Source organism: Heterostelium album, assembly GCF_000004825.1.
Source record: "Heterostelium album PN500 unplaced genomic scaffold PPL_contig13, whole genome shotgun sequence".
Classification (NCBI taxonomy): domain Eukaryota; phylum Evosea; class Eumycetozoa; order Acytosteliales; family Acytosteliaceae; genus Heterostelium; species Heterostelium album.
In genome coordinates, this window is record NW_008805090.1 from 394,154 (window position 1) to 416,647 (window position 22,494).

At 31.6% G+C, this 22,494-nt stretch overlaps 11 protein-coding genes across 11 annotated transcripts; 4 read left to right on the forward strand and 7 right to left on the reverse strand.

The window, feature by feature from the left end:
- Positions 1-469: 469 nt before the first annotated feature.
- Positions 470-2,085, forward strand: PPL_05944 (BCDIN3 domain-containing RNA methyltransferase; the record flags this gene model as incomplete). Its single annotated transcript, XM_020576814.1, has 4 exons — positions 470-710; positions 756-1,040; positions 1,145-1,830; positions 1,927-2,085. 4 exons carry the CDS (start codon positions 470-472, stop codon positions 2,083-2,085), a joined length of 1,371 nt encoding a protein of 456 aa, XP_020433226.1.
- Positions 2,086-2,290: 205 nt separating this feature from the next.
- On the reverse strand, positions 2,291-3,320 carry abiA (component of SCAR regulatory complex; the record flags this gene model as incomplete). Its single annotated transcript, XM_020576815.1, has 2 exons — positions 2,291-2,926; positions 3,024-3,320. 2 exons carry the CDS (start codon positions 3,318-3,320, stop codon positions 2,291-2,293), a joined length of 933 nt encoding a protein of 310 aa, XP_020433227.1.
- Positions 3,321-3,691: 371 nt separating this feature from the next.
- On the reverse strand, positions 3,692-4,251 carry PPL_05946 (uncharacterized protein; the record flags this gene model as incomplete). The annotated part of the gene is made up of 3 exons (XM_020576816.1): positions 3,692-4,075; positions 4,100-4,185; positions 4,206-4,251. 3 exons carry the CDS (start codon positions 4,249-4,251, stop codon positions 3,692-3,694), a joined length of 516 nt encoding a protein of 171 aa, XP_020433228.1.
- Positions 4,252-4,661: 410 nt separating this feature from the next.
- Positions 4,662-5,958, reverse strand: PPL_05947 (uncharacterized protein; the record flags this gene model as incomplete). Its single annotated transcript, XM_020576817.1, has 3 exons — positions 4,662-4,928; positions 5,571-5,705; positions 5,791-5,958. 3 exons carry the CDS (start codon positions 5,956-5,958, stop codon positions 4,662-4,664), a joined length of 570 nt encoding a protein of 189 aa, XP_020433229.1.
- A 218-nt stretch (positions 5,959-6,176) lies between these two features.
- PPL_05948 (uncharacterized protein) lies at positions 6,177-7,220 on the forward strand (the record flags this gene model as incomplete). The annotated part of the gene is made up of 1 exon (XM_020576818.1): positions 6,177-7,220. The coding sequence occupies one exon, from the start codon at positions 6,177-6,179 to the stop codon at positions 7,218-7,220; it is 1,044 nt and encodes a 347-aa protein (XP_020433230.1).
- Positions 7,221-7,308: 88 nt separating this feature from the next.
- Positions 7,309-7,796, reverse strand: PPL_05949 (uncharacterized protein; the record flags this gene model as incomplete). Its single annotated transcript, XM_020576819.1, has 2 exons — positions 7,309-7,503; positions 7,575-7,796. 2 exons carry the CDS (start codon positions 7,794-7,796, stop codon positions 7,309-7,311), a joined length of 417 nt encoding a protein of 138 aa, XP_020433231.1.
- A 278-nt stretch (positions 7,797-8,074) lies between these two features.
- PPL_05950 (uncharacterized protein) lies at positions 8,075-11,701 on the reverse strand (the record flags this gene model as incomplete). The annotated part of the gene is made up of 6 exons (XM_020576820.1): positions 8,075-8,086; positions 8,210-9,128; positions 9,348-9,703; positions 10,415-11,137; positions 11,223-11,296; positions 11,332-11,701. The coding sequence occupies 6 exons, from the start codon at positions 11,699-11,701 to the stop codon at positions 8,075-8,077; spliced, it is 2,454 nt and encodes an 817-aa protein (XP_020433232.1).
- An 81-nt stretch (positions 11,702-11,782) lies between these two features.
- On the reverse strand, positions 11,783-16,762 carry PPL_05951 (PIG-L family deacetylase; the record flags this gene model as incomplete). The annotated part of the gene is made up of 11 exons (XM_020576821.1): positions 11,783-12,317; positions 12,536-12,763; positions 12,941-13,373; positions 13,418-13,479; positions 14,215-14,558; positions 14,641-14,831; positions 14,971-15,252; positions 15,746-16,036; positions 16,073-16,245; positions 16,439-16,527; positions 16,742-16,762. 11 exons carry the CDS (start codon positions 16,760-16,762, stop codon positions 11,783-11,785), a joined length of 2,649 nt encoding a protein of 882 aa, XP_020433233.1.
- Positions 16,763-17,163: 401 nt separating this feature from the next.
- PPL_05952 (ankyrin repeat-containing protein) lies at positions 17,164-19,783 on the forward strand (the record flags this gene model as incomplete). Its single annotated transcript, XM_020576822.1, has 8 exons — positions 17,164-17,692; positions 18,277-18,477; positions 18,542-18,839; positions 18,899-18,980; positions 19,070-19,210; positions 19,285-19,417; positions 19,490-19,676; positions 19,774-19,783. 8 exons carry the CDS (start codon positions 17,164-17,166, stop codon positions 19,781-19,783), a joined length of 1,581 nt encoding a protein of 526 aa, XP_020433234.1.
- Positions 19,784-19,914: 131 nt separating this feature from the next.
- On the reverse strand, positions 19,915-20,265 carry PPL_05953 (uncharacterized protein; the record flags this gene model as incomplete). The annotated part of the gene is made up of 1 exon (XM_020576823.1): positions 19,915-20,265. The coding sequence occupies one exon, from the start codon at positions 20,263-20,265 to the stop codon at positions 19,915-19,917; it is 351 nt and encodes a 116-aa protein (XP_020433235.1).
- Positions 20,266-21,138: 873 nt separating this feature from the next.
- On the forward strand, positions 21,139-22,432 carry PPL_05954 (uncharacterized protein; the record flags this gene model as incomplete). Its single annotated transcript, XM_020576824.1, has 3 exons — positions 21,139-21,169; positions 22,057-22,167; positions 22,215-22,432. The coding sequence occupies 3 exons, from the start codon at positions 21,139-21,141 to the stop codon at positions 22,430-22,432; spliced, it is 360 nt and encodes a 119-aa protein (XP_020433236.1).
- Between the last annotated feature and the right edge of the window lie 62 nt (positions 22,433-22,494).

A 22,494-nucleotide genomic window follows, 5' to 3' on the forward strand; every position in this document is an offset into this window, starting at 1 on the left:
ATTTTTGTCAAATTAAAAAATGATCGATCTAAAGATCTTGCAAAAAATCGATGGTTCGTAATAAAACAATAATAAAAAGATAGTAATAATTATCCTTATATATCTTTGTATGTTTTAAAATTTAAATTTATCTGAAAAAAAAAAGTTAAAAAAGATATAAATTAATGGGTTGTGATATTTATTTATAAAATCTTAAATTTATAAATTTTAATTTTAAAAGTAAAATATCTTTTTTAAATTTAGTGATTTTTTTAATAATATCTTTCTCTAAATTAATTAATTAATATTGATATTATTTATGTTATTTTAAAGTTATTAATTATCATTATTATTTATTTACAAAAATGATCTAACAATAATTGTTAAAAATTCGTTCATATAATTGCATTGAAAAAAAACGAATGAAAACCAAATAAAAATATTAAACTTATGTTTATTATTATTCAAACCAGTAAGTGCTTGTTTTAAGATGGAATGTTCAAACAAAGAAAATGGTACAACACAACAACCTGAAAAGTTAGAAAACAACACAGCAGAGTGTGAAAGCATGAATAACAATAATCTGTCTAGTGAAGATAACAAAACAATAGTAACATCTCAAAAACGAAAAGAACAAGAAAATGTAAAAGAAGAAGAAGATAAACAACAACAGCAAAATAAGAAATTAAAGAACAATAACAATAAGAGCAATAACAAAAACACTAACAACAGTAATAACAATAACAAAACACCAACACTAATAATAATAAAAATAGACAAAAACAATAATAATAATAATAGTAGTAAGAATAACAACAATAACAATAATAAGAGTAATAAAAATGAAAATAATAATAATAATAATAATAATAATAACAAGTCAGGAGGTGCTGTTGGAAGAAATGGCGCTCTCATTTATGGAAATTACAGAGGATACTATTCATACAGAAACTTAAAGGAACAAGAAGATCCAAGATTCAAATTGTTAACCAAAGATCTTTTCTATCAAAAGATTTGTCTTGATATTGGTTGTAATAGTGGTTCTGTTACTTTGAAAATTGGTATGTGTGATATCACTTTTTATTAAACTGTTTAATTATATATTATATTTTTAATGAAACAACACTCTTGCTAACAATATCTAACTAATATTGTATGTTTATAGCATCGGATTATGAATGTGAGCATATCAAAGGTATTGATATCGATCACCAATTGATTAGAGATGCAGTTAAGAATCTAAAGTCATTACAGAATTCACTTTTGAAAGAGAAATCAAATAGTAGTTCTACAACAACAACAGCAACCGCAGCAACTACTACTACTTCTACCACAGAAAAGACAACAGATCAATCAATAACAAAGGAATCATCAGAGACAACAGCAACAACTACTACTACTACGACTCAGCAAGGTGTTTCAAATGATAAGCCAACAGAACAACAACAACCAAATGAAACAACAACAACAACAACATCATCATCAGCATTAACAACCACAACTACAAATAATAATAATAATAATAATAATAATAATAATAACGAGGATGATGAAGATTTCATACCGATTTCATTTAAATATCTAAAGACACCGATTATCAAGGAAACTAAATTCCCAAACAACGTATCATTCTTTCATCACAACTTTATGTCTGATTCATCGTTTGACAGAGAGGAAGCGTACGATGTAATATTGGCACTCAGTATATCGAAATGGATTCACCTCAATTGGGGAGACGAAGGAATAAAGAGTTTCTTTAAAAAGATACACAAAATGTTGAAACCAGGTGGTATTTTCATATTGGAACCACAAGAATTCAAAGGTTATCACAGAAGAAAGTATCTTTCAGAGGTAAATATAAATATTTATAATCTTTTTTAATGAAAAAAAATGTTGTTTAGAATATGATTATTAACAGTTATCTTATATATATCTATATTTATCTAGAAAATGACAAAGATTTATTCAGAGATTAAGTTTAAACCCAATCAATTTATAGAATATCTAACTAATGAAGTTGGATACAAATTGGTTGATTCTCTTTTGCCACAATCGGATTCACTTGCCAAAGGATTCAAAAGAAATATATATAAACTAGTTAAATAAATATAAATCATAAATCAAGTTAACTATATAATATTTGTTTTGTTTTGTTATGTTTTGTTTATTAATTGATGATTGTTACAAACTTTTTGGGTGGTGATGGTAAGGTAATACTAATATTTTGGGGTTTGAGAAGAATTGCTTTGTTTGTCGGCGTTGTTTAAACTATTGAGATAGATTATTGTCGAATATCTGTTGTATTAACTGTTTAGTTGGGTGGTGGTGGAGGTGGGAAGTCAAACATTGGTGGTGGTGGAGGTGGGAAGTTCGAGGGTGGTGGTGGTGGAAGGTCAAAGTTCGAGGGTGGTGGTGGTGGTGGGAAGTTAGAGGGTGGTGGTGGTGGAAGGTCAAAGTTGGAGGGTGGTGGTGGAATTGCGTGTCCATTTTGTGTGGGTGTTGGTCGAACGGGACGTGGTGGTGCTGGCACGTCGAGACTGTGTGGAGCGGGTGGTGGTGGTGCCATTGAAGTACGCTTGCTGACACCTGGTGGTGGTGGTGTTTGATAGGGTGGTGAGTGTTGTTGTTGTTGATGTTGTTGTGAAGACGATAACGATGGTGGTGGAGGTGGTGGTGTCGATCCAATGGGTGGAGACGATGGTGCCGACGAAGAGTGAGACAATTGCTGGCTGTGTGAAAGCGATGCACCACCGCCATTGCTATTGTTATTTGGAGCGATACCATCTCCGCCAATAGAGTAGGCGACTTGCTTTCTAACGAATTTAGCTGGTGGCCTGATATCCTCGACCTCGATCTGACGATCCTTCAGAGTGCTCTTATATTGTTTAGCTGCAGTCGGTGCCTTGAAAACATTGACACCTGTTGATTCATGAATCATTTCAACTCTCTGATGATGATGATGATAATAATAATTGGATTAGTTAAATAATAGTGGTAATAATAATAATTATTATATATTATAACAACAACAAAAGTTAACTTACTTGATTTAAATATTTAACTTTTAGATCGATTTTCTCAACTTCACTTGCTTGTAGCTGGAGAAGAGTTGTTAGATGAGTACCAATGTTTTGAATGTGATATGCAACATTCATGAGAGCGTTCTTGGCATAGGATTGGGTTTGGTCGTAGATGTTGGCAGTTTCAGCACCAGCATACGCACCCTTACAATACTGTGAAATCTGTTGAAGTTTTCCATGATTATCCATCAATTCATTCAACGAATTGGGAATCGTTGTTTGTGAATAAACATTAATATCTAATGTTTGATCTTGTGTCATCTTTTTGATATTCCTCTTCTTTCTATTTATCTATTTGTCTTTTTATCAAAAAAAAAAAATACTAATCTTTCTATATTAACTTTTAATCTTTATAACTACTTTAACTCTTTTTTCTACACTATATTACACAAATTATATTTATTTTATATATTACAACTTCTATTTAGGATAAATGTTTGATTGATCGTGATTTTTTTATGATCAATTTTTGATTTACTTAGATTTGGTTGGTTTGGTGTGTTAAAATTTTTTAAAACCAAAACAAAAAAAAATAATTGTTTTTACAAAAAAAAAAAAAATGAAAAAGATAATTAATTCTTTTTTAAATAATTTAAATTACACATTGTTTATTGTTTATTATTGCTACTATGTTATAGAACAATTTGATATTTATCTTGAAGTGATTTTGATGTCTCTTGAAATTCTCTATCGATAACTGCTTTCTTGGCGGAGAGTTGCTCTTCGATGTGTGCTTTCTCCAGCTCTAATTCGTCGAATTTAACCAATCGTTCGCTGTCACGATGAGATTGATAGACGTCTTCACGAAACACTTGATTCTGTACTTTTTCATTTAATTCTCTAAGTGATTGATTGATCGATTCGAATCTGGCAGCCTGTTGATTGCAATGTCTGATATTTGACATCGTCGCATTTGCAGTGATTGTTTGATTCTGTAGAGCAATGATATCTCTATCACCTCGTTTCACTTCATATTCCTTTAAAAATGTCTTTATCTCTGTTTCCACAAAGTAGTTCTGATCAAAAAAGAAATCATATACATTTCCAAACTCTATAATTGAGAAAATTATCAAACTAGTTAGTTTTTCTTTGTTATTATGACTACTTTTTCTTCTTCTTTCTAAAACTGTTTAATATTAAATTTACCTTTTACTAAAGGTTCAACAGGTCCTATTGTTATCTTTTTACTCATTTTTATTAACACTCTTTATTCTTATATATATATATATATTATTTACAAAAACTAAACTATTTCTTTTTTAGTTATTACTTTTCTTTTATGTGTTGATTTAATAAATTCTAGATATTTAAATAAATCTACTGTTTTTACATATATCTATATCTATAGATATAACTTTCAGTTTTATATATTATCGTTTAAACAACTAGTTATAAATATCTTGTTTATAATTAAGCAATAAAATGAAAAAAAAAAAATGAAAAAGCATGCAAAGTTTCTGTTTTTTTTGTTAATGTTTATTGTTAATTTAATAACGAATAGTTATTAATAACTCTTTTACTTTATACAGTTATAATGTTTACCACATTATCATGGCTAGCTATAGTTTTTGTTGTTTTTGATTTATATTTAACAAATATTTGTTAAGGTAGTGATTGACATTGTTGTATTATAAATTGTTCAAGTCTGTTGGCTATGTGGAAGTAGGAACCTTCACCGTTGAACTGCCGACAGTTCTCACACATTCTCTTGAGATCTGCTATGAACATGTATTTGGTGATGTAGTAGGTGCCAGTAGAGAGTCGTTGTTCCACCTTTGAGATATCGACTGGATCTTTGATGACCTCGTAGTAGTTTGGTGCCACGTCTATGGAGACGGGCTGCAGGAATGGCCACGCCTCTGGATGTGACTTTACCAGATCCAACACCTTGCGTAGCTCCTTCTGGAGATGCGCTATCTGCTGGTCGGTCTGCGTCGACACCCAGCCGGAATCCTTGATGCCGCGGATTTGCTCGATCGGCAAACGACTCACACCCGGCTGGAAACACTTCAGTCCCGGATATACAATGTGTGACGTGCTAATCTGACGGATCTTATTATTGAGTATCTCCCGCTGTTGTTTCACCATTGATGGAATATCCAGGTAGGTAACGTTCGGGTGGATTACGCACTCCATCAGCGAACCTCCGTCGTACTCCTGAATGAAACCCTTCCACTTTTCGCGCGGCAACGTTATCTCGTGAGTGAATCCCTGCTTCTGGAAGTACTCGATAGCGAAATTGTCGGCGAACGTCAAAAAGTGGAAGATTCCCGTCTTGCGGTTGTGCTCTTTGAGGTGTGTCATCAGGAACGAACCGTAACCCTTGACCTGCTCGTTGGAGGTGATCGCACAGAATGCAATCTCAATGAATCCCTGTTCTTTGAACGGACGGAAACTAATGCCACCGATGACATTGTCACGCTTGATGATCAGCAGCGAATGATGAAATCGATCGAACATCAACCGAACGATATACTCACGCGGCATCTTTGGTAGCTGTTTCGAAAACACATTCTTTAGATTCATTAGCAACTCTAGATTTCGCAGTGAACTATCGTTTGTTATCACTTCGAATCGCAAGATGCCCAATTCCTTCTCTTTCCATGCCGATGTTACTGCTTGTGCTGGTTGATTTTCAATTCCACCCTTTAGTTTTGTACAAATGTTATTATATTAGATTAACAACATTCTAATCAAGCTAATAGATTAGCTATTTTAGTTAAATACATACTTCAGGACCTAATAAAGGTTGTTTGGTTGTAACAGGTTGTATTATAGGTACATGAAACTCTTTTGATAAACTATTATTACTATTGATATCAGATGTTATTGAATCTGTTATTATATTTACACTTTGATCATCTGTATTTAAAAAGTTGTTCAAATCCGTTGATTGCATTGTTTTAGTGATCAATATTAATATCGTGATTGATAACTTTAACACAATTAAAATGAATGAACTAATTTAAAATTTCGTGGAAATTTTTATCAAAAAAGCGGGTAGTATTTTAAAGCAAAAATAGAATCTTACTTTTATTTACATATCTAAATAGATAAAGATAAATAAATAAAGATAAATAAATAATAATACATACTTATATATAACTTTATTAAAATATGTATACACTTGAAGAAGATGATGATTTAACATTTGAACAAATAAAGAAATTACAACAAGATCGAAAGAATGGATTGAGTAGTGGTTCATCTTCAGATCGTTATGATACATCTATAGAGATTGGAAGTAGTAAAAGTAGTAGTGGTAAAAGAAAGGAAAAAGATAGAGATAGAGAAAGAGATAGTTTTAAAAGTGAAAAGAAAAAAGATAAAGATAGAAATAGAGATGATGATGAAAAGAATAAACATCATGATAAGTTGAGAAGAGAATTCGATTCCTATCATGCACCTAAACATATATTGGAGACTATTCCTGTTGATCCGAATGAAGACGATCCACTGAAGCGATTCAGACCGCAGACAGTAGCGGAACGAGAGACAGAGTATCAAGGACGTTGGAGAAAGCGATCGTTCAGTCCACCACGTGATTACGATCCATTCACTGGCAAAGGCGATGTAAAAGGTCGATCCTACAAAGATATCATGATGGAGACACAACTGGCAAGAGAGGAGAAAGAGTTGCTGTTCAAGATATCAAAGAAACAACGTGAAGAAGATGAATTGAAAAGAAAGGAAAAGAAAAATGAACAACAACAACAACAAAAGGGAGGTAAAGATAATGAAAGTAATAAAAAACAAAGAGTTAGTGATGGTGGAAGTAGGAGTAACTCATCGTCTTCGTCATCGTCAAGTAGTAGCAGTAGTAGTAGTGGAAACAGTAGAGAGAAGCTTTGGTTTATAAAAGTATTTAAGAATGGCGAGCAACAAGGCGAACCAATTAGTATTCAGAAAGATAGAACCATTACATTTGGAAGAGATCCAAAGAATATCATTGTTTTGGAGCATCCCAGTTGTAGTTCCTCGCATGCAACCATTGCTATTTTCAAAGAGGGAAAGCGACCGATTCTTCTTGACCTGCGATCGACCAACCAAACATATTTGAACAATCGTGCAATCCAACCGCATCACCCCGAAGAACTGTATCACGGTGATACCATTAAATTCGGTGGTAGTACAAGAGAGTATATAATCAATCATAACTAATTAATTAACCAATCAGAAATAAAAATAGTAGCTATTTTAATTGTACAACATGTTCTAATAATAAAAATACAAAGCTGTTGTTGTTGTTTTATTGTTTTAATTTTGACATTCCTAAGTAGACGGTTGCTTTTGGCATGTATGCCTCTTCTTTGGCATCTGGATTGGTGAGATGATAGGTAAGCAAAGTTCCTTCTTCAGTTAGGTTTTGGATACTCGAGACATCGAGTGTAAGTCCACCGATAAAGTCGTCAGAACCAATCATATCATGATCCCACATCTCGATCTAAAAAGTGAAATTAGAGTTAAAATCGATTTTTTATTATTTTGGATGATCTTTGATAATTTGATAGTTACTCTTATATTACTGATGATACTTGTATCCAATGCTTGTTGTTGCTTAAAAGCCCAATGTGGAAGTAAAGAATTCTTTATTACCGGTGTTTTTAAGAACCATTCTGGTTTTTCAGAGCTTTTCTTGATGTAACCGATTTTAACGTAAACATCGGCAAGTCCATTCGAATCATAACCGTCTTTTACCTTACCACTAACTACAAAAAACTCGAATTTTTCTGTCATCTTTTTATATATATATTTAGTTTATTTGTAAGCAAAAAAAAGTAATTAATTAATTTTTGATGTTTAGGTCCTGACAGATCATTTTATATTAAAAATTTTGATTTTTTCGATTCACTAAACCATCAAAAATTTCATTTTCGCCTTTTCAAAGAAGAAGTTTGACATCTTTTGGTGTAACACCCACCCTTTAATTATTTCTAATATTATTTTTGAGAAAGATCAAATTAAATTGGTGCCAAACAAACAAATTTTAATGTTAGCAAAACAAAATCAGAATTTTATACTCTTTCCTAATAGAGAAAAAATTGGATGTAAACATTTTATTTTATTTTTTAATTACAATACAACGTTGCTTAGCGAGTGCATTGTTTTGTTTTTATCTTACATTTGTTTTTATGTGGCTGACTTTTTACGATCATTTCAGTGTGCAATGTTGATACTCTAATTATTTCTTCAAAGTATTTGAGTGTCGATTTATGTCTGGAATCATTGAGGGTGTCTCCTTTGAATAGCATGATTGTACAGTTGGTTGGAATGTTATCGATCGAGATGATATATTCTTTCATTCTCTCTTTCTTTGCATCGTAATCAAAATATCTAAAATATGATCTGACATTTAGTTTTCTGATAGTTTTGTTGGATTTCAATATTTTGGAAGTCGCCAAAAGATGATCGTCTTCAAGATTATAGAGTTTAAGTTTAGTGATCGTTGTGTTGTTGTTATTTATGAATACATCATAAAATGATTGATCCAAGACAACACAAGATATTTTAAGGGTGGAAAGTGTGCTGTTGCTCATCAATGATTGTGCGAAATGATGTGATACCAATTGAAGTGTCGATTGATCTCTTATCTTGTGAATCGATAAGGTTTCTTCATCTCTACAATAGTTATTTAATGATATAGTTTTCAGTGTCATGTTGTTGGATAGTTGTTGACAAAACGCAATCCAATCACTTGTTTGATTGTTGTTTGCTATCCTCGTTGCCAAGTTTCTAGTACTATATGCACAAGAACAATCGCCAATCGGTTCATCTGCAGCATGACCAAGTAAACCGAGTATCGATCTACCTTTGAACGATTCAATATGATTGTTTACAACCAACTTTAACTCTTTAATATCGATGTAATCTTCGATTGAGATTTCAATGGATTTGAGTGATTCGATTGCAAACAGTTTGAGATACGATTGGTGATGAACAGCACCAGTGTCATGACCACCCGAATCATATTCAAAGTAAATCTTGTTGACTCGCCACCGTATGATTGGAGAGAGATCGAATTGATTGACATTAAAATAGGCTGAATAGTATACCAAATCATTGGCATAGCTAATCAAATCAATGGTTTTCAGTTCGACACTCTCCAGAATTGAATGATCGAGCTCATTCAGTGAAAGAGTGGCGGGAGCGGTGACGATGTTGGGTTGAGTTGAGAATATATTACTGTCGGTAATCAGCTGAATCTTGATGGTTGGCAAGAGATTGATGATGTCTATCAAGAATTTCATGTTGTGCGTGCGAATGACCAATCGCTCGAGATTAACAAACATTGAGATGAACTCTTTGCCACCGCAATCACTTGCCAAAACACCAATATTTTTATAGTAGTCGACAAAGTACAACTGTCTGATATTCTCTACTCGATAAATCGATTGTGGCTTGGAAAATATCGCTGTCGATAGTTTTAAAAAATCAACAGGATGTCTACGATATTTTGGTTGTACATTGAACAAATACTCTGTACATATGTATTTTGATACGATATTTAACCACTCCTTACAAATCAAAGCATACTTTATAACGTCTCTATTAAAATTTGAATTCCCTTTTCTTTTAGATTTCCGGTACTCTGCTTCAAATTGATATCTGTAATCTGGTAAACCAAAAGAAAAATCAATGATTTTCTGAATAATAATTTTTGATAATATTATTTGAATATTATTATTATTATTATTATTATTATTATCTGACATTTTATACAAACGAAAAACAATAATCGATCTTTAATTAAAAGTCTGCAGAACAATTGTTCATAAAGTAAAAAGTGAATGGTTTTAGTGAATGGACAAAAAAAATAAAAATAAAAAAAGAAATATATCTGGATGGTAGATTCCATTAAAAGTAGGCCACCAATGGATGATTTACTACAATTAAATAATAATAAGAGTTAAAGATAATAATAACAATAGTTCTAACAACAACAACAACAATAATAACAACAGCTAGCTAGCTAACAACGGTGTTCTCATAATCATTTATGGTTTATCATGACTACCTTACCTTTACACTATGAATATACTTCTTATTCAGTAATAAAGAAATGAATATATTCTAATAACAACACGTACATGTTATTTTATTTTTTTTATTATTTTTGTCTTAAAAATGTTAAGGTATTGATTTTTTTTTACGATCAGTTCGGTGTGCAATGTTGATCCTTTAATTATTTCTTCAAAGTATTGGAGTGTCGCTTTATATGTTGGATCATCAATGATATTTCCTTTGAACAACATGATTTTACAGTTGGTCTGAATGTTATCGATCGAGATGATGTATTCTTTCATTCTCTCTATCCTTTTTTTGTTTTCAAATGAAAAGCCAAAATATGATCTGACATTTAGTTTTCTCATAGTCTTGTTGGATTTCAATATTTTGGAAGTCGCCAAAAGATGATCGTCATCAAGATTATAGAGTTTAAGTTTAGTGATTGTTGTATTGTTGAATAGATCGTAAAATGATTGATCCAAGACAACACACGATATTTTAAGAGTTGAAAGTGTGATGTTGGTCATCAATGATTGTGCGAAATGATGTGATACCAATTGAAGTGTTGATCGATCTCTTATCTTGTGAGTTGCTAAAGTATATTCATCTTGGCAATAGTTATTTAGTGATAGACTCTTCAGTGTCGTGTTGTTCGAAAGTCGTTGACAAAACTCTATCCATTCGCTTGTTTGATTGTTCTTTGCTATCAACACTGAAAAGCCATCTATCACACCATATGTACAAGAGCAATCGCCAATCGGTTCATCTGCAGCATGACTAAGTAAACCGAGTATCGATCTACCTTTGAACGATTCAACATGATTGTTTACGACCAACTTTAACTCTTTAATATCGATGTAGTCTGCTTTCGAGATTTCAATGGATTTGAGTGATTCGATTGCAAACAGTTTGACATACGATTGGTAATGAACAGCACCAGTGTCATAAAAACCAGCATCGTATTCAAAGAAAATCTTGTTGACTCGCCAACGTCGGATGGGAGTGAAATCGAATTGTTGGTTATTTAAATAGGTTGAATAGTATACCAAATCATTGGTTGTCAGCTCAACACTCTCCAGAATTGAATAGTTGACTCCAGATAATGAAGGAGCGGTGACTGTGACTCGTTCTGAGAATATTTGTTCATCAGCAACTAACTGAATCTTTATGGTAGGCATGAGTTTGATGATGTCCAACACCAATTTCATGTTGTGCGTGCGAATGACCAATCGCTCGAGATTAACAAACTTGGAGATGAACTCTTTACCACCGCAGTCACTTGCCAAAACACCATTATTTTTGCTATAGTCAACAAAGTACAACTCTCGGATATTCTCCACGCGATAAACCGATTGTGGATTGGAGAGTGTTGTCAATCGCTTACCAAAATCAAAAGGATACTTTACTTGTGATCTAAACAAGTAATCTGTACATATTTGTTTCGATACGATATTGAACCACACCTTACAAACCAAAGCATACTCTATTACTCCTCTATTAAAATTTAAATATCTTTTGTCGATCTCTTGAAGGCACAGCTCTTCAAATAGATCTCTGCATGGTATTGTATCAAGAGCAAAACCAATGATTTTATGAACTATTAATTTTGATAATAATTTACTATTATTCTCTGTCATTTTGTTAACTAGTATACAAGGCAAATGAATAAAGAAACAAATCCTCAATTTTTGATTTCAACAGATGATATGTTTATTAATTTATTTTGTTTTTTTTATACCTATTTTTATGTTATTATTGTTTTTATGTGGATTATTTTGTACGATCAGTTCAGTGTGCAATGTTGATTCTTTAATTGTTTCTTCAAAGAATTGGAGTGCCACATGATATCTTGAATCATAATGGGTAACTGCATTGAACAACATGATTTTACAGTTGGTCTCAATGTTATCGATTGAGATGATATACTCTTTCATTGTGTCTTTCTTTTTGCCGTCTTCAACTGAATAACCAATATATGTTCTGACATTTAGGTTTTTGAGAGTGTTGTTGGATTTCAATATTTTGGAAGTCGCCAAAAGATGATCTGCATCAAGATTATAGAGTTTAAGTTTAGTGATCGTTGTATTTTTGTTGTTGTTGAATAGATCGTAGAATGATTCGTCCACAATATCGCACGATATTCTAAGAGTTGAAAGTGTGATGTTGCTCATCAAGGACTGTGCGAAATTATGTGATACCAATTGAAGTATGGATTGATTTCTTAACTTGTGAGATGATGTGAAATGGCTAGGTCTACAATAGTTATTTAATGATAGAGTTTTCAGTGTCGAGTTGTTTGACAAAAAGCAATCCAATCACTTGTTTTATTGTTGTTTGCCAGCTTCGCTATAAAGTCTTCTTCAACATTATAGGTACAACTGCAATTATCAATTCCTCCACTTTCAGCATGACCTAGCAACCCGAATATCATATTACCTTTGAACGATTCAACATGATCGTTTACGACCAACTTTAAATCTTTCATATCGAGGTAATCTGCACCTGAGATCTCAATGGACTTGAGTGTTTCGATTGAAAAGAGATTGCCATACGATATGTGATGAACTTCACCGCTTTGACCATCATCATATTCAAAGAATATCTTATCGACACGCCAACGTTTGATTGCACTGAAATCAAAATCAAAGTAATTTTCATATTCTTCATCGGATCCGAAATCATAGGCTATCAGTTCGACACTCTCAAGAATTGAATGATCGAACCCAGCTAATGAAAGAGGTGTGGCGTCGTCTGTTTCCGAGAATATATAGCCATTGGTAACCAGCTGAATCTTGATGGTTGGCATGAGATTGATGATGTCTATCACAAATTTCATGTTGTGTGTGCGAATAACCAATCGCTCGAGATTCACAAACTTGGAGATGAACTCTCTACCACCATGATCACTTGCCAAAACACCAGGCTCTTTGAAATGGTCGACAAAGTACAACTCTTGGATATTCTCGATCTGGAAAATCGATTGTGGATTGGAAAGTATTGCTGTCGATCGCTTTACAAAATCGATAGAACAATTGGATGTACCGCGGTATCTTGGAAGTACTCTGAACAAATATTCTGTACATATTTGTTTCGATACGATATTGAACCACTCTTTACAGACCAAAGAATACTCTACAGCGCGTCTATCGAAATTTGAATTTACCAATCCATTTTTGCCCTTACACTCTTCTTTAAATTGATCTCTGAAATCTTGAATTGAATCAAAAACAAAACCAATGATTTTCTGAACTATTATTTTTGATAATATTATTTGATTTCTCATATTATGATCTGCCATAATTTTGTAAACTTTTTATAAAACAAATAGTAATACTTGTGAACAGGCCAAAAACTGTTATGATGCCACTTTAAATAAGCTTTGAGTCTAAACATCACTTTTGAATGCAAACGACTACTAAAAAAAAAATAAAAAAAAATAATGAATCAGTGACGTCAGGAAGGAAGACTTCAATCCAATCCTAAAGTATTGAAAGCTCAAAAAAAAAAAAGAAAAGAATGGACCAACAACTAAATTATGATAATAATGTTGTATTAATATAAGAAAGTCGAAAAAGTAAGAATGATGATGGGCATGAACACAGAAAATAAAAAAAATCGATCATAAAATATTTATTAAAAATCTTTTGATTTTTTTTTCTCATGTCGACAAAAAGGTAATAAGAAGTAGCAAAGACAACACCAAATTTCCAACAACCACAACATTTCTAGGCATAGATCTGAAATGTGACATCAAATTGTGGTTATAACCACTTTGTCATCTGCAAACATTTTAATATATCATGATACTTGAATCTAGTAGATACATATCTTTCGATCGAGCTATTCATATAGTTAGTTCACCATTGTTCACTATTATTAGTATTTTTTGAAGAGAAAGCTACTTACTCGCAATTGTGAAATGTAGATCACAAAAGAGCAGGATCCGCGAGTAAAGTCACTCATACAAATGATTGGCTTGCAGAGCAGTCTGGTGGTTAGTGGTGCATGCACTTCTCTACGATTGTGTTTCAAACACTTTGCTTTATTTATTTTTATTTATTTTAACTGATCACGCATTGTGCAATTAATATATATTTATTATATATCGACCAATGTATTTATATAGGAGTATCTTGAGAAGAACACAAACAAAGATCTAAACCAAACGAATTGTGTCTCATGTTTCTGCATAGCCTGGTAGTTCTTTCCGAAGAATGGAATCAGTGATGCCGATGTGAATGATCTTATATGTTTGGCAGAGGAGGAATTTGAAGAGGAAGAATAGAATCTATTTACAATGGGTGTCACCAAGAGATCTGCAATACCAATATATTTACGAACGATATTGACAGTCTCCAATGATTCTCCTGTAATACCATGTGATTTCTTTGATGAATCTGTATTATCTGAACTCTCAAGAAACAACTTGACCGCATTATAAACTGATATATGATTTGGATGACCAGATATACCTTTATCATCAAATGTTAAAATCTATATATACAAATGAAAACGAAGCAAGTTGTGTTAGAAGAATAAACGATTGTAGAATGATGATGTTGTTGTTGTTATTTACATGATTGATATCCCATTGTTGAATAGCAGTCTTTAAATGAGGTATAATGAGATTCGGTTGCCAAACCTCTGTCATTCCATCTCTGATATTGCTATCATTGACGATCATGACATGATTGTGATTGATATTATAAATCTTACAACTTTCAATCAATTCTTTTTCTCTAATCTTTCCAAGTCCTGCAGCATCACCTGTTCAAATCAAAAACAAAGTTAATAACTTGGTTGTTTTAATCAAATTAACAAACTGTTGTAAACTAACCATTTGATAAACAGATAACATGTATATTGTCATGATGATATGCCTCTAGAGTGGGACCAAAGAACATACATTCATCGTCGGGATGCGCGATTGCAAGTAATACGTTTCTTCTTGCCATGCCTGTTGTAGGAATGATGAAATGATGATGGTGATGATCGGCTTGATGTTGCTGATGATCTTGATTTTGATTTGGATGATGCGGTTGATTGGTTGTTTGATAATGATGATGCTGATTGAACTGCTGTTGTTGGTTATTCATCAATATAATACCAATCAATAGAATCAACCAGCTAACTAACAATAATTTGATCTCCAATTTAAATTGAAAGTTTAAATCAGAGAGTAACCAAACTTTTTTTCTGATTTAATTATAAAAAAATAGTAAAATAATATTAATAATTTAAATGATGATGAGATGATGATATATATATAACTTTCTTATTAAAGATAAGATAAGATAAGATATAATATATATTGCAAAAATGAATTTTATTTATAAATATATTTATACATTAGATATACAGATATAGTTATTATTATAACGCCAAAATATAAAAATTAGATTTAGATTTGATTTTAGATATATGAATAAGATATATTATATATATTGAATTAATTCAAGTTATATTTGATCAAATTAATACGTTATGTTGTTTGTAAAAAAAGTGTGTGTGTGTAATGTACACACTCAACTCACATATATATATACATTTTCACATTTAAATTTATCTTTTTTTAACTTTTTTATTTTATTTTATATTTTATATTTACAAATGATGTTGTATGTTTGTGTGTTTTTAGTTATATATTACCACTTAACATAGAAGAAACCACCGATGAATACAAGTATCTCTAGTAGATAGATGGGGATGAGTACGACACCTGCGTATTTGAGTTGACCTCTGCCGTGTACGTAGAGGAGCACAAGGAATGCAGAGATCAATCCTGGTACGAGTTGTGCAAAGTGATACTTCTCCATTTGCATCATCGAGAGTTGTGTTGTTACCGTTACGAATATATAATAGAAGAACGGAATGAATCGCAGTGACCAACTGATATTGGCAACGTTCGTTACGTTGAGTGTCTCCAGCACCGAGTAGACGAGTAGCACTGCGATAGCATTGCCATAGTGAACCTGATAGACCTTCTTTCCCTTGCCGTAGTCATGTACCTTTTCGTTGCGCTTCTCGTTTCGCAGCACGTTTGCCAGTGCGAGGAACACCCAGAACGGCACCATGATGCCCCACCACGACATATTGACATCGGGCCAATCCATCTTGATCGGCAGCAGCACCGTCCACAGTCCCAGCGACAGCACCGACACCGTTCCCCAAACCACATAATCTACATTATTAAAAATACACATGAACCAAATGAACAATCCCATCGCCAGCCAAATCGGTGAGAATACCTTTACCCTGTTTCTAACTTGTTAGACACAATCTTAACTCAACACTAAACTATTATATAGTTATCATCATATTCTATTTATTTACTTACCATAGTAATGAATGTAAGTTATTCGATGATTTTATACTTATCATTACAAGAAATGCAATGACACAACAGTGTATTGGTAACCACAGTAAACATTGACCTAATTTCATACGCTTCATTCTTGTTTTTCTTTAAAGTATTTTATTTTTATTTTATTCTGTATAATAAAGTTATATATATATATGTATGATTTGATTATAAATAAATATTAAAAGTTGATCTAAAAAAAACTCTTTAAATGAGTGGTGGGTCTTTCATGAAATCAATCATAAAAATTTCTTTGATTTTTTTTTCATCTTTTGCGACGGTCGATAAGTTTGTGATCAATAACACTAAAAAATACAATCTTCAACTCATTTCCCATGATTTAATCACCTTTTTGTTTTTTTTTTTTTTAAGACGTAGTAAAATACAACGTTAATTGTTTAAATTATTATGTTTTATTTCTGTTTTCAAAGTAAAACTACATTGCAAAGTTTCTTTGCTTTTTTATGATCTTGAATTCACCACTAAAATTCCCAAACAACAACATAAATTTACAAAAAAGGTAATCCCTTCAACATCAGCATCATAATTATCAATTCAATTTTAAAAATAAAAAAAAATCAAGTCAATTTAAAAATTGTTTTTTTTATTCACCATAGCTATTATTTTGTAATCAAATCAAATCAAAACAAAACAAATCAAGAATATAAAAATAAATATAAAAATAAAATAATATTTATTTATCTATAAATAAATAAATATAGAGAAATAGATATATAAATGAGTTTAAGTAGAATATTTGGATTGATACCATCGTATGATCAATTGTACTTGCCGGATCCGGAACAACAGTTTGTTTGGGGATGGAACAACGAAGGTCAGCTGGGTGTAACAATGTCGGCGGCAAGCATGAACAGCGGTGGCGATGTCGTCGACTTTAAGACAATGTCAAAGAATTTCGTCACCAAAGACGTTGCGATAGGATTGTCACACACTCTGCTGTTGTCTAGAAACGGTGAGGTCTATGCAGTGGGTAAAGGCAAATACGGCAGACTCGGTAATGATAGCGAGCGCTCGTTACGCTCACTCTTTAGAATCCCTATATCAATCAGAGTCTTAAAGATAGCTGCAGGTTCATTCCACTCTGCTTTCATCACGGAGAAGCATCAGCTATTCACATTTGGTCGTGGAGATTCCGGACAACTCGGTCACAACGACTACATCGATCAATTCTCACCGAAGCAAGTCAGCTGTAGCGATCCAATCGATCTAGTTGCGTGTGGATCGGATCATACTGTTTTTGTAACTTGTAAGTTGTAATAATATACTCAAAATACAAGTGCACTTGTGTGTCTAATCAAGTTAATCTCATCTAACTCATAAATATCAATATCAAAGTGAATGGAAGTACTTTTGCAATGGGAGGAAATAAATATAATCAGGTGAATGACTCGCCGATGGAGTTGGTGAATAGTCCGGTGTTTGTCAGTTTGAATCCACCGGTGGAAGGCATGACTGCGAGAGCATCGAATATCACAGGGCTGTCGTGTGGATCTAGTTTTACGGTGGCGATAAAGTCCGGTTGTTTGTACGCTTGGGGATTGAATAACAATGGCCAGTGTGGTGTGTCACCAAAGGACGCCGGACAAGTCGCTAAGCCACACGCGATAAAGTTGTCGGTGAAGAAGAAGAAGGAGGAACGTTTGAAGTTTGTTGCTGTGTCGTCGGGACAGTTGCATTCGATGTCGTTGTCCGAAGATGGCGAGCTATACGGTTGGGGATCGACGCAGCACGGACAACTGGCACTGGGAACGATGGGTGGCGTCGTAGAGATCGACACATTCTCACCGATTCGAATTGGTGAATCGCTGCTGAATGAATTCATCACCAAAGTCAGCTGTGGAACCTATCATACCAACGTACTGACGGCGGAAGGTCTAATCTACTCTTGGGGAACGAACGACTACGGTCAAGTCTCGCCAGACACCAGAGGAATCATCAACGTTCCACAACGCCTTAGAACACCAAACTCCAAAGGTGGATCACCCATAATGAATGTATATGCAGGTGGTAGATCATCAATGGCAATAAGATGTAAGTAGATAGATATCATTTCATTTCTGAAGAATAGATAGATTAACAAACTTATTATCATTAGTTTATCCAACATTAATAAGAGTTAGAGAATCTACTTATAAAAATGATATCGAGAATATATTTACGAATAATACAAATACAGATTGTGAGGTGATATTGAAGGATAAGAGTGGAGATGAAGAGAAAACAAATATTATACTGTCACACAAGATCTTTTTGACGAGATCATCGTTGTTTAGTGATCAGCTAGATAGCAATACCATTGATGTAGGTGATGAATTTGAATCGTTTGCACAATTAAACTCATTCATTACCAAACTCTATAAAGATGATGAAAATGAGATTGATTTAGTATCAAAGTAAGTAACTTAAGTTAAATGATATATACATATTTATTAATTGATTAATTATATTTTAGTCATCTTTTCTTATATATAAATAATCCTTTATATTCAGATGTAAAGATTTGTGTAAAAGAGAAAGCATTCTATGCACATAAAGTATGTAGATTTATTACAAATAGTTATAACTCTTTGTCGACAACAAAGAAATCCGATGATATTAATCATTTTAAAATATTTTTAAACAGTGTATATTAGTAGCAAGATCAAATAAATTAAAAGTACAATTGGAATCTTTCTTTCAAGAGGGTATAAATAATACTATATTTATTGATAATGTAAATCCAGATGTATATTACGCATTCATTCATTATTTATATACAGACAAGGTAAATATAATCTAGATAACATGTTTGTTCAATTCAATCTAAATAACAAACTTTCTTTATAATTTGATATATAGTTGAATATAGATGCAGAGAATGCAATTGAATTATTGTTTTTGGCGCATGAAGAGAACTTGGAGAGAATGTTAGAATTGGTACAAGAATATTTAATCAATGGTATCGATGATGATAATGTTTCACCATTATACGGTATGTGTTAACAATGTTTGTTGGTTAAATCAATATAATATTCATTATTAATATAATTTGTTTTAATATTAGATATAAGTACAAGATTAGACTTAAAATCATTAGGTGATCAATGTTTATATTATATTGCAAAGAATATCGATAATGTATCGAAAACAGAAACATTCAGTGAATTACCAGAGGAATTAAAGAAGAAATTGATATCAAGTTCAGTTCCTTTCTCAATGAAGAAAGATAAGGAAAAGAATTGTATACTCATGTAAATAAATAAATAGTAATAGTAATAATAGTAATCATAGTAATGTAATAATAATATAATTGAGTAGAATGTGAAAGCAAACTTTTTTTATTATTAGAAATTTTTAAGTAATATTAACACGGTATTGTAGTAGTAATTGCGATAATTATAAAATGTATTTGGTTGGATTGTTTGTTACAAATAATCATAATTATTATATATTTTGGATTAGTTTGGTTGGTTGGTTGATTTGATTAATCTATTGAACAATTACATCCCAATCGATTGGATTAGCAGATAAAACCTTGTAACCAAAGTTGACGGTTTGTTGTTCTTGGAAGGTGGCAGCCCATCCCTCGACTGGGTAGGTATCGGTGGTGGAATCGTAGTAGAAAGCACCCCAGATACTGTCTGGATATTGTCCGTTTGGATCGATTCTCAAGAGAGTTACTTGTGCACCGTTATTTGTGAGTTGGCAGTTGAATACACTCCATGTTCCTTCTGGGGCAGTCCATTGCGATGACAATGTATTGGTCAAAGTCCAATTATCGGAGACAGCCAAATTAAAAATGGTAAATAATACAAAGATTCCAATGATAATTTTATTCATTTTATTGATATATATTTTTATAAGTAAAGAAAACTATATAGTAATAATAATTTATTTATTTGATATATGTTATATTTCAAATATTTAATATTAGATGTTTTGATATTGAATTACAAACCATGTTGTTCTAGTGCATTTATAGTTGTTATTTTCTGACTTTACATTTAAAACCTATAATGTAAGTGGATCAATTCAATTGATGTTGTTGGGCAATTCCAGATTTGACAGTTTTAGTAGTAGTGGTTGGTGTTCTAGCTGCTTTGTGTTTAACATATTCAACTACAATACTCCCACCAATTCCTCAACTATACATTTATTTTTAATATATTTCTTCCATTTATTGTGATACTATAAATTTTATACTTCAATCAGATTTGATTGATTGATTAATTGATCCATTAGTTGAAATAATTACAATTCACCTAAATTAATGTTGTTGTTATTATGTTTTTAACTCTCAATAAATATCAAGTATATATTTATTAAACACACCACTAATCAGTATTACTTACCACATCTATTCTCAACAGTCCATATAACAGTAACCTCACTCAACTACCATTCCAACAATTCAATTCATAAAAAATCTCAATGATCAGGATCATAATTATCACACCTGGAACTATATTACTTTTTGTTAGCGTTGCTTTTATTAAATTGTAAGTTGTACTAATTTATATAAAGTAGTATTCAATAACACCAGCAAAGTTTAAATAAAACATAGATATAAATATATATATAATTAGATATATATTTCACAACAACCACATTTTAAAATGACCAAATTTAATCAATAAAATAATAATAACAGCTTTTATTGTACACTTACTTGCTTGCTGCTCTTCACTCCAACTATCAAATATATAATTAAAAATGATTCAACAATTTTGTATCAACACAATGAGTATGATAGGGTGTGTTATATTGTGTTTATTTACACAATTTAATTTTTATTTATTTTTTTAAATATTTGTCAGTGTTGTTTATTTTATCTATAAAAAGTGGTAACAGTAAATTTCAGTACCACCTGAAAACCTCTCAGTTTGAAAATGTTTTCATGAATTCATTTAACATGTCGTCGTTCATGAAAATTGACAAGTAAACACAAGTTTAATAAATATTTTTTATTATAAAAGTTATCCATTGGTTTAAATTGATCATGCAAAGCAAAGTTATAATGTTTGTTAGAGTCGATAAATATATTAAAATGGGGTACCAGATAATAAACCACACTTGCCAATAAACCAAACCTCTAATTTTTCAACATATTCGCCTATTAAATTTATAAAATTAGTTACCAATAAAATAATACTTTAATTAAAAAAGTTTATGAACTAACTATGCAAATATTTTTGATGATGTTCTATTTATTTTATTTTTAAATGGTAATTTAAATTATTAATCTACAAATGGATAATAATTTTATTTTTTAATATAATTATAGTATTTTTTAAAAGAAAAAAAAAACAAAAACAACAATTTTTATACCAGTATCACAGTATGATTTGAGTATTATAACATACTTTTATTTAACTCATTTTTTACTTTCTATACCTGCAATTGAGCAATATTCTTCTCTAATTTTTTAAAGAGTCTTAGTATTTATTTATTTGTTGAAATTACAGCATGCTGTGGCAAGAGGAGGACGAGAATCCTGTTGTCAATATGACAATGCAGCAATCGAATCGAATTGCTGCAACAGGTAGAGTATATGATATTTTAGAATGTTGGTTCGACTCATAAGCACAGCATTGTATTTTTATCCAAACTCTAACTTTTAAATCAATTTAGCAACTTTCAAGAGAGATTTGCCATTTGTTAACTTGGAACAATGGGAAAGAGTTATGAGAGCAAAGGTCAGACATCATACTGTAATCAATGACGGTAGGTTATTAGTTTTATGTATATTTCAACACTTCTATAAACTAATTCTTTTTATCATTAAAAAGTGATTAAAGCAAACCAACCAAATGAATTTCAAATTTTAATGAATGATATACAATTGATGAATAATAATATGAATAATAATATGATCATAATTAATAACAATATTAATAATTTGATAACCACTATTAATAATAATAATACTACCATGAATAATAACATAAATACAATGATGGCCAATATACATAATAATTTAAAATACAATGATAACAAATATGAATAATATTAATACTATTGTGAATAATAACATAAATACATTGAATAATAGTATGAATACATTGAATA